This window comes from Peromyscus eremicus, chromosome 15, assembly GCF_949786415.1.
Source record: "Peromyscus eremicus chromosome 15, PerEre_H2_v1, whole genome shotgun sequence".
Classification (NCBI taxonomy): domain Eukaryota; kingdom Metazoa; phylum Chordata; class Mammalia; order Rodentia; family Cricetidae; genus Peromyscus; species Peromyscus eremicus.
Genome location: NC_081431.1, coordinates 38,622,879 through 38,634,119, shown reverse-complemented (window position 1 = coordinate 38,634,119; position 11,241 = coordinate 38,622,879). Strand labels below are relative to the sequence as shown.

Here is an 11,241-nt window from a genome sequence, read left to right as displayed (position 1 = left end):
TACTCAGTACATGACTACTGAGGCACATGTTCCCTCACATAAATAAATAAAATGTAAAAAAAAAAAAAAAAAATGGAGCTGTTCTTGAGTACACATCATCAGTGACTGTGAAAACTGGTTTATGGGTATATGCGCATGTCAAAATATCTACTTTGTATAAAGCACCATAAAATATATAGTCTCTAAACAGATACAGAGTGACTATGTGGTATAAAATGAAGGGTGACTAGGAAATCTAAAAAGGCTCTTTCGGGAGGCAATTAAACACGTAAGAACCCTGCTACAGAGACGCTTGAGAAATCGAAATACTGAAGCAACTCTACTTGAACGTTAAGTCAAAATACATGGATAAGTGTTCGCAGCCGTCGCCCCGTCACTGCGCCGCCGTGGCTCCCTAACGCCAGCGCCGCCTCTCGCTTGCAGAGCTCCAGCCGAAGGAGAAGGGGGTTAAGTAAGGAGGTGCCCATACCATGGCTCGTACAAAGCAGACTGCCCGCAAATCCACCGGTGGTAAAGCACCCAGGAAACAACTGGCTACTAAAGCCGCTCACAAGAGTGCGCCCTCTACTGGAGGGGTGAAGAAACCTCATCGTTACAGGCTTGGTACTGTGGCACTCCGTGAAATCAGACGTTATCAGAAGTCCACTGAACTTCTGATTCGCAAGCTCCCCTTCCAGCGTCTGGTGCGAGAAATTGCTCAGGACTTCAAAACGATCTGCGCTTCCAGAGTGCAGCTATTGGTGCTTTGCAGGAGGCAAGTGAGGACTATCGGGTTGGCCTTTTTGAAGATACCAACCTGTGTGCTATCCATGCCAAACGTGTAACAATTATGTCAAAAGATATTCAGCTAGCACGCCGCATACGCGGAGAACGTGCTTAAGAGTCCACTATGAGGGGAAACATTTCACTCTCAAAAACTTTTTTCCTCTTCTTCCTGTTATCAGTAGTTCTGAATGTTAGATATTCTTTCCATGGGGTCAAAAGATACCTAAGTATATGATTGCGAGTAGAAAAATAGGGGACAGAAATCAGGTATTGGCAGTTTTTCCATTTTCATTTGTGTGTGAATTTTTAATATAAATGCAAGATGTAAAGCATCAATGAAAGCAAAATGTCTCAGTGAACACATTTCAACAGTTCAACTTTATAACAATTATAAATAAACCTGTTAAAATTTTCTGGACAATGCCAGCATTTGGATTTTTTTTAAATAAGTAAATTTCTTATTGACGGGGAAAAAAAAACAACAACATGGATAAAAACATTATGGGGGGGTTGGTGATTTATCTCAATAGTAGAATGCTTGCCTAGCAAGCGCAAGGCCCTGGGTTTGGTCCTCAGCTCTAGAAAACAAAACAAAACAAAAAAACCATCATGGTCACTATGTTCCTAAGCAATGCACTTGTTTGGCCCATGCTTCTCTTAGGCAAGGTCATTAAAATTTGCAAAGAGTTGGAATAATTGCCAGGCGGTGGCGGCACATGCCTTTAATCCCAGCACTCGGGAGGCAGAGGCAGGTGGATCTTTGTGAGTTTGAGGCTGGCCTGGTCTACAGAGCGAGATCCAGGACAGGCACCAAAACTGCACAGAGAAACCCTGTCTCGAACCGCCCGCCCCCCAAAGAGTTGGATTAATTAAAAAACAGGCTTGTAAATCATTAAGTTTATAACACACAGAGTACAAACCCAAAAAGTAAATTTATTTAAAATATTACTAAAATAGCTTTTAAAGTTATTTACACATTAGCTGCTACAATTTTTTTTCCTGAAACGTATAAGCAACATATCACTTCAAAATTATTTAAGTCAGTGGAACATTTAATAAAACACTTCTTTTTCCATATGATATGTATGTAAAAAATAAAGACTTTTCAAAACTTTTTCTTTTATAATTCTTTATAAAATAAACCTGTCGCCTGACTTCTGACAGGAACAGATTATAATAAAGGTACACATGTTGCTAGTCTCCTTGGAAAGAAGTGAGACCACTTTCTCCCACCCACCATGAGACCCCCAGGGGGTAAAGAAAGGTTGTCTAGGACTCTAAAGTAGAACTTTCATCTAGAACTCAGATCTAGAGCTGTAAGAGTTGAAGACAAGAGGGCAGCTGGCAGACAAGAAAGCCGAGTTCTAAGTGCAAAGAACCTGAAATACTGATTGTAACAGCAGAGACGTAGGTCCAGCGTTCTTCAAGGGTGGTCCGGTTTACTCTTCTTGGCTTGAGGCACTCAATAAAACTGAGCACGTGCAGAGTAGATTTTCGTATTTGTTATGGCGTGCTAGTCAAGGGCTCAAAGCACACATGTGCAAGCACAAACCGGGGTCCTCTTCAACAGCCCAGCAGGGAACTGGGCACCAATGTCTGAAGGTGTGTGTGTGTGTGTGTGTGTGTGTGTGTGTGTGTGTGTGTGTGTGTGTTGGGGGAGCGTGGTAAGACAGTATTTCATTCTGCAGCCCATGCAGGCTGGCTTGAAACTCGCTATATAGCTAGTGATGGCCACGAATTCACAGCAATCCTCCTGCTTCAGCTTCCCAAGTCCTGGAATTACGGACACGAGACACCTGACTTTGAAATGTATTTCTACTGCTGGGGGATGTAGTTCAGTGGCAGAGTGCTTGATGGGCAGGGTTGGGCCTTAGGTTCAATCCCTGCTATTGGCAAAAAGAAAAAAAAATTAAAAAAAAAAATTCTGAACCATCAAGTTGAGGATGTACTGGAAACTGCATTTCTTTAAGACAAAAACTGTCAGGTTATAACCAAAGAGACTGCTTTGAATTTACCTACCTTTAAAATTGTTAAGTGTCAAATAAGGAAAAGAACTGTATAACATACCTGCTTTAAAATCTTGGGAGGGCCATGGAATTCCCTTTTACCGGGGCGTGGGCTTGAGATAGGGTCTGATATGATACATACACTCTGACTGGCTTTGGACACCAGATGCTAACACCTCAGTTTGTCAAGTGCTGACATTACAGGTGTGTGGAATGCTGGGTATTGAACCCAGGGTAAGGAACAAGCTGTGCAAATGCTCTACCACTAAGCTTTGAACTCATACCAAGAACTTCTCCAAGTGGGCAAAAGAAGTATAAAAAGCAAATTGTAACAGCTCACCAAGGTAACATCCTAGACATGTGTGAGTAACCCACCTCTCAGAGGCTTGTTACTTTCATGCTTTTTTTTTTTTTTAAAGTAACATCTCATTTTGAAAACTTTTTTTTTTGGTTTTTCAAGACAGGGTTTCTCTGTGTAGCTTTGTGCCTTTCCTGGAACTCATTTTGGAGACCAGGCTGGCCTCGAACTCACAGAGATCCGCCTGCCTCTGCCTCCCGAGTGCTGGGATTAAAGGCGTGCACCACCACCGCCCGGCTAACTTTTTTTTTTTTTTTTTTTTTTAAGACAGTGTCTCATGTAGCCCAGGGTGGCAGAAAACTCACTATGTAGATGAGGTTGGCCTTGAACCTCTGACCCTCCTGACTGAGATTACAGGCATGTCTCGACATGCCCAGCTTGCAGCTATTTTTCCCCTTCCTTTTCCTTTTCCATTCGACAGTTTCTCTTCCCTTTCCACCTTCCAAACCCCCTTCTCCTCTAGAAGCCGGTAGGTGTGTGTGTGTGTGCGCGCGCGCAGTTTGGGGTTGGGGGGCAAACTGCATACCCAGGTGATCTTTCACGACTTTCGTCTTGTACAGGCAGAAGCTGAGGACCACACACTTAACTGGTATGAAAGGAAAGGTAATGGGGAAGCCCACAGCTACAACTGGAGAGCTGTCAGACTAATAAGGTCACAAACAAACAAACAAAAATATCCACAGTTAAAAATAAAGCTGATTTTGAGAAAGGAACCTAGTCCTTCTCTCTGGTCACACCACAGCAAGAACGAATCAGGCAGAATCAAAGCAGATTCTCAGGGAAGTGCATATACTTTAGGCCATGCTAAACACCCTTAATATAGTTCTCAGTGGAAAAAGAGAAACGATTCTCTAAAATCACAGATAATCAGGCTACATAAATGATTTAGGTATTCCACTTTTATGTATGAACTTCCTTCAAAAAGAAACCAGTTTTCAAAAACTGCTCCAAATTCCGTCTCTGATTACAAAGTCTGAACACTGCTCAGAACTCGAGACGGGATCTCCGCTTCTCTCCTCACAAGCAGCTGCCCCCTTTCAGGGCGTTTTCGGGCTGCACGGGCAGCACCAGGTGGGAGATGCGGCTCCAGAGCCCATTCAGCTTGTCTGGGTCCATGTGGTTGTAGGAGCTGGCCGTGTCAGAGTTGGTGAACTTGACTTTGAGGAAATCCCTCACTTTCTCTTCAATCTCCTTTAGGCCCAGACTGGCTGCCAGGGTCTTCTCCTCCAACAGTACCGTCAGGACCAGGGCTACGTCTTTGAAGGCTGCGTTTTCGTGGTCACAGTACTTATAGAAGATCAAGGTTGAGCCTGCAGGCAGGGACTCGAAGCGGTGTACCACAGCTGCGTTCTGGCCGTTTCTAAACCCATCACTCAGTTCTTGATCTACTTCTTGTTTGACGCGGTCGCTGTCTTGAGCGGCTTTCCCTGCCCCGTCGATGCGGATGGCTCGGACACTGCGGAAGGAAGAATAGGCGTCGGCGATCTGCTCACTCAGGCACTTGAGCGCCTCTTCGGCATCTTGGGCTGCCGTGAGCAGAAGGATGGCAGGCTGGGGCCGAGGGAGCGAGCTGTTGAGATGTCTCTCGAGGAAGGTTGTGCCTCTTTTCCACAGCTTCTCATCCTGACTCTGGTACTTGGACTGAAGTTGTCTCATCTGGTTCTGGAATTCTTGAACGGCAGTGGTTTCTACTGCAGGAGTACGAAAGAACCAAAATAATCCGATGGCAAGGGCGGCCACCAGACCCAGCAGCCACCACTTTGTCTTGAGAGAAGGCTCCCTTTGGGCACGTTCAGCAACTTCTGCACAGGGGGGGAAAAACACATATTACGTTTTCTTAGATTCAAGGGTGAGGGATTTCTTTTCATTCTGTGTATGTATGTGCATGTGGGCGCAGGTGCTCCCTCCTCAGAGGTCAAACGTAATGGGTCCTCCTGGAGTTAAGGTACATGTGACTGTGAATGCCTGATGGGTGCTGGGAATTCACCTGGGTCCCCAGCATGAGCAGAACATACTCTTAACCGCTCAGCTTTAGCTCCGGCCCCATGCGTGACTCTGTCTAGTACTCAGTATGTAGACCAGGCTAGCCTGAAACTCCCTCCCTCTGCCTCTTGAGTGCTGGGATAAAAGGTGTGTCCCACCATGTTTGACTAAGAGGGAATACTTTAAAGAAGGGAGCTGGCAATTTTCTTTTTTCTTAAAAATAAATATATACTCTTCAGGAAAAGCTCATAAAACCCTAAGTTATGGATATATATATATATATATATCATAAATATTAGAAAGATAATAGTTTCTAAAGAAAAGTAATTTGAATATATTTAAATAAAAACTTTTCATATTTAAAAATTTCATAATTCAGAAATAAATTCAGAATAAAATTTCATAATTTCAGAAGTAAAACTGTTTATAAAGCAAGACTTATGAGTATTTTCTCATAGTTGAGAAGTACATAGTGGATGCTTTATAAAACTGTTTAATTTAGAAACCCAATAGTTAACATGGCTGGCTATCTGGGGTAGAACATTTCTGAAGTATATAAAGGATCCGATATAAATGAATGCATTCCGTATGCTACACCAGCTACTTGTCCATGTAAATTCACTGTACTGTTACCTATCTTTGTGGCATGCGAGTTGACAGTGTTAAAACTCTGGCACCAGGGCTGGAGAGATGGCTCAGAGGTTGAGAGCACCAGCTGCTCTTCCAGAGGCCCCGAGTTCAATTCCCAGCAACCACATGCATCTATAATGAGACCTGGTGCTCTCTTCCTACCTGCAGGCATACATGCAGGCAGAATACTGTATACATATAATAAATAAATAAATCTTTAAAAAAAAAAACCTCTGGCACTAAACTTGTCATTATTACTGGAAATAATTATGGTATCATTTTGCTTACATAATGCTTTTCAATTTATATAGCATTTTTCATAGATCACTTCATTTACCGACAAATCATACACTCGTGATACCGCTTCTGAATCTTCTATTTGTGGATTACTCTAGCCTAACAGATGAACAGGGACCTTTTAGAGCAGCAGTCTCAGAGTGTGGGCTGCAGCTACTCAAGCAATATTTAGTAGGTGTTGTTCCCCAAATTAACAGGAAGGGTTTTTGTTTTGTTTTGTTTTTGTTTTTTGAGACAGGGTTTCTCTGTGTAGCTTTGCTCCTTTCCTGGAACTCACTCGGTAGCCCAGGCTGGCCTCGAACTCACAGAGATCCGCCTGCCTCTGCCTCCTGAGAGCTGGGATTAAAGGCGTGCGCCACCACCGCCCTTGTTATGTTTGTATATGTGTGTGGAGGTCAGAGGACGGCTGTCAGGAGTCAGTTTTCTTCTAACGTGTGGTACTGGGGACCAGACTCCGGGCATCAGGCTTAGTGGCAGGCAGCTTTACCTACTGAGCCAGGGCACCAGCCCTCCCCCGATTTGTTGTTGTTGTTGTTGCTTTTTTTTTTTTTTTTTTTTTTTTTTTTTTTTTTAAATGGTCTCTTTGCATAGCCCTGGCTGGCCTGGAACTATGTAGACCATGCTGACCTCGAACTCACAGAAATCCACCTGCCTCCTGAGTGCTGGGTGATCCTCCTGTCTTCCCCTCTTGAGTGCTGGGATTACAGGCATGGGATACACCTGGCTATACAGACTGCTTTAAAGATGAGTTCTCACTCTGTAGTCTGGGCACGATTCTCCTGCTTCAGTTCCCCACCACACCTAGTAAAAATCTGCATAGCTTAGTGAATCAGAATTTTCTAATGACCAATGCATGATGTCCCATTCAGATTCTAAGAAATTAAGCAAGATGTTGTGGCACACACCTGTAACTTTAGCACTTGGAAGGTGGGGGCTGAAGCATCAAGAGTTCAAGGCCAGCTTCAGCTACATAGTGAGTTCAAGGCCAACATAGGTTATTTAAAAGCTCGCCTCAAAAACAACACACACACACAGCCCACCAAAAAAGGAACTAACAAAACAATTCTAAAAATTGTAATGCAAGAGCACCAGAAATTCATTAACAGTTTCTGATTTCACATTTCAGACTGCTCTTAGGAAACTACTGCCATTCCTCTTGTGTGTCACATCCTCTGGTCCTCCTGCCCATAACTCCCACCTCCTTTATCCTCCCTAAGCACTCACTTTCACACCCCCTTAGTCTTCTTTCTCACCCAGCACTCCCACCTCCTTTATCCTCCCTAAGCACTCACTTTCACACCCCCTTAGTCTTCTTTCTCACCCACCACTCCCACCTCCTTTATCCTCCCTAAGCACTCACTTTCACACCCCCTTAGTCTTCTTTCTCACCCACCACTCCCACCTCCTTTATCCTTCCTAAGCACTCATTTTCACACCCCTTTAGTCTTCTTCCTAGTGTTTTATGCTTTACCCACAATCACATCTCTTTATATGCACATATAACATACATTTAAGTATATTAAATTTATACATATACACACTTACACATTACAGGCTGGAATCTGCATATAAGAGAACATGTAGTTTCTGTCTGAGTTTGGACCACTTTCCTTAATGTTATACTTTCCAGATGCATCCATTTCCTTAAAAATTCCCTAATTTTACCTTTCTTTACATCTGAATAAAATTCCATTGTATGTATATATACCACATTTTCATTATCCACTCATCTGCGGATGGACAACAACCTAATTCCACTTGCTGTCATGAATAGAAAAGCAATGAACATGGATGGATGTCCAAGTGTCTCTGTGGTAGGACACAGAGTTCTTTAGCCGTATGCCCAGGTGGTATAAATGGGTGATATGGCAGCTCTTTAATTTTTGCGAAACCTCCATACTGATCTCCATAATGGCTGTGCCAGTTTGTACTGTCACCGGCAGTGAATAAGGGTTTTTTTCCCACGTCCTCACTAGTATTTACTGTCAGCTGTTCGATATTGAAATTGCAAGGAAAAGTCCACAATTCCACGAAAAGGCTTTTAAAATTCTTCATATCTGAACAATATTCTTAGATATCTAAATATAGAAGCAGGTGTGAGAATCCAACTAAAGTTTATTAAAGTAGACATTAATTTCTAGGTAAATATGAATAGGTTTAATCCGCTGTTTATTTCTTCTTAAAGCACCCCAGAAAGTTAAAAATAAAGTGCTATGTGATCCAGCAACGCCATTGCTAGGTACATACCCAAAGGGATGTATTCAATATATGGAGGAGACATCTGTATCCCAGGTTCACTACAGCAATGATTCATAACATCCAACAGTGGAGACCACTTAAATGTCCATCAGCTTAGGAGTGGTTATAAGGAAAATCATCCATAAAAGAATCCTGTAATTTTCAAATTAATTAAAACCCTTTGGGGGTACTTTATCAATGTAGAGAGAGAAAATTTTGAGAATCACTAGTGATTTCTTAGTACTCATTATTCAGAGTAACAGGCTTTTGGAATAAAAAACTTCCTCAAGGCCATATAAAAAGAAAGTGGTTCAAACACAGTTCTGTGGACCCTGGAACCCACAGCATTTACTTCTACCACACTACGTGCTGCCTTTCTGCTAATCCAGCATAGTTTGGTCTGCTAATGGTTAATAGGTGCTTACTCAATAACCAACAGTTTTTAGTTAATTTATTAGTATCATGTGTGTGCACAGGCCATGACTGATGTGTGGGTGTGAGCATGTATCGAATGGAGGTCAGAGTATAACTTTGTGGAGTTACTTTTCTCCTCTACCTTTTCGTGGGTTCTGGAGACTGAAATCAGGTGGTGAGGCTTTTACAGTATGTCTTTTTACCCACTAAACAATCTCTCCAGCCCTACTTACCAACTTTGATTTTTGATATTATGAACAATAAAGTTAAGAGGAAACTAGACATTTCATATAGTTGCCTACACAGAATTTCACTGCTGATAACACATATACTTTTTCCATAGAAGTACTTATATGATGCCTTAAATACCATTAAGTAACAGAGCTGTCAAAAAATGTTTTAAAACAAATACAGGCCACCAAGTTGGGACTCACTTAATGAATAGATAAACTTACGTTGGCTAGAGGTTGATGGAGATTGGTGTCCAAGCTCTGATTCCTGAATGCTGTTATCTAAAATAAAAAATAATTTCAAAGGACTATCAATTTTATGTTTTATTTGCCCACTTATTTCCATTAGAGAAAGAAAATGCAAATTCTACCAAAAGAAGGTAGAGGTAGTAGGTGAGGCAGAATACCTGAATGCCTGGTGCACTGAAGGCCCCTTCACAGTTAATCACAGCAACACAGAGTGAACATTTAAACACTCAGTGTTGAGAGAAAGCCCTGCAGTTTATTTAATAGGAACGGCAAATTTTGGGACAAAAGTAAGAAGACAAAAAAAAACAAAAAAAAAAACAAACAAACAAACAAAAAAAAACAAATAAGGACACTGTAACAAAAGCATGAAATCATCTGGAAGATGATCATTTACTAAACTGCTACCTAGTGAAGATACAGTAAAGAGGAAGAAAATGTAGACTATGGAGTTCCTAAACTACCTGGAATAAGCTATTTCTCTACAAAACTCAATCTTAAATCCTCATTATTTCCTATCTTAGAATAACTGAAATATCTCTTCTGGGGATTCTGACCATTTAAGTTTTTAATAATGTTTTTAAAATCTTATAAAACAAAACAAACTTGCTTCAGGAGGCAGAAAGGTCCAGCAACCTCACTGGTGTGGCCTCCATTTGCCATTATAGCCATCTCCCACGTGCCTGAAGTAACTTCTGCATGGGCACCTTTTAAATAGATAAATGATCTTCCTTGTGTTTATTAACAGCTTCTACTTGAGAAACACTGGATTAGACCAAGGAATAAAGATAGCACTGCTAAGATACAGAAACAAAACTGAAATACTCAACAACCAAGATAAGATGACATCATGCTAACTCCAAGAGCCATACTGTTTTTCAATTACTAAATCTGCTGAAAAAACTTTATTAGAAACTTCTAAATTATGCCATGAAGTTACAACTGCATTATTAAAAACCAAGTAATAAAAAAGCCCCAAATACATCAGATGTTCATCTTAAATACTTCATTACATGGTTGCAAAGATCAAGCGGGGATACATGACAAGTGGTGTGATGGATATAACAAATAACTAAGTATTACAATGTATTTTAATGTATTACTATGTATCATACACTATGCATGTAATCCACAGATCACAAGCACACTTTTAAGTCTGCTATATATGAACTGCTGAGGTAGGACACAGCCTAAAGGTGAGATTCTCTCTCTGACTAGAGGCAGTAATCACTAGAGTCTAGTAAGTCACTAGGGGCAGTAAAAACCAGAAAATCCGTAGATTTTTGAGCCTGAAGATTACAGCAGCAGTCACTCACTCCATAAAGAGGAGAGGGTGTGAACCCACCACAGTTCTTGATTTGTACGGACCACAAGTAAACTAACAATTACGTGATAAGACTTAAACATCGTGCTGAACGCAGAAGACTCATCACAGTAACTGACCCAAGGTACAGCTGTCTCTAAAGGTAAGAAAGCTGAAGTGCAGAAGTTTTGAATTGGCACCTGGGGAGCTGGGAATTAGAACCCAAGAGCTCTAATGCTAAGAGGTGTGTGTGCACTCTCACTTTTGAGAGGCCCCAAAACATGTTTCAAAGATCTGATCTGTCCAGACATATTTTAAACTATTTTAACACAAGGTAAGCAGAAAGAAGTACAGAGTGACTACATCTTAGCTAAGGTTAGGATGCAGATGGAAACCTGAACTGGGACCTTTTCCACCCAGGGAACTGGTGCTAACAAGAGAGGACAGGAGGAAAAAGAAGTTCCACGTTCTGAAACAAACAGTTAAAAACAACCCCCACCACAGCAAGCAGAAACGCATAACCAACAGAATGATGTGACACTTAGAATGCTGAGAGAGAGAGAGAGAGAGAGAGAGAGAGAGAGAGAGAGAGAGAGAGAGAGAGACACGAGAGGATGGGGGGGGGGGGAATGAGCATTAGCCAAGCATGATGGTGCACACCTATGATCCCAGCACTCAAGAGGTGGCAAGAGGAAAAGGAGATGGGAAGAGGAGAAGGCTCGTGTTGGCTACGTGAGACTCTGCCCAAAACCAAAACAGCAGCAACCGAAG

At 41.8% G+C, this 11,241-nt stretch overlaps 1 protein-coding gene and 1 pseudogene across 4 annotated transcripts in view; one reads left to right on the top strand and one right to left on the bottom strand.

The window, feature by feature from the left end:
* Positions 1–376: 376 nt before the first annotated feature.
* Positions 377–1,006, top strand: LOC131925118 (histone H3.3A-like; annotated as a pseudogene).
* A 3,004-nt stretch (positions 1,007–4,010) lies between these two features.
* The window catches only part of Tor1aip1 (torsin 1A interacting protein 1), a 28,769-nt gene continuing 21,538 nt past the window's right edge, over positions 4,011–11,241 (bottom strand). For all 4 annotated transcript variants that reach the window (XM_059280239.1, XM_059280240.1, XM_059280241.1 and 1 more), the window contains 2 exons: positions 9,147–9,203; positions 4,011–4,931 (listed from right to left, as the gene is read on the bottom strand). In XM_059280239.1, coding sequence (XP_059136222.1) covers positions 4,147–4,931; positions 9,147–9,203 — 842 coding nt within the window. In that variant the 3' untranslated portion in view covers positions 4,011–4,146. The remainder of the gene's footprint in view (positions 4,932–9,146; positions 9,204–11,241) is intronic.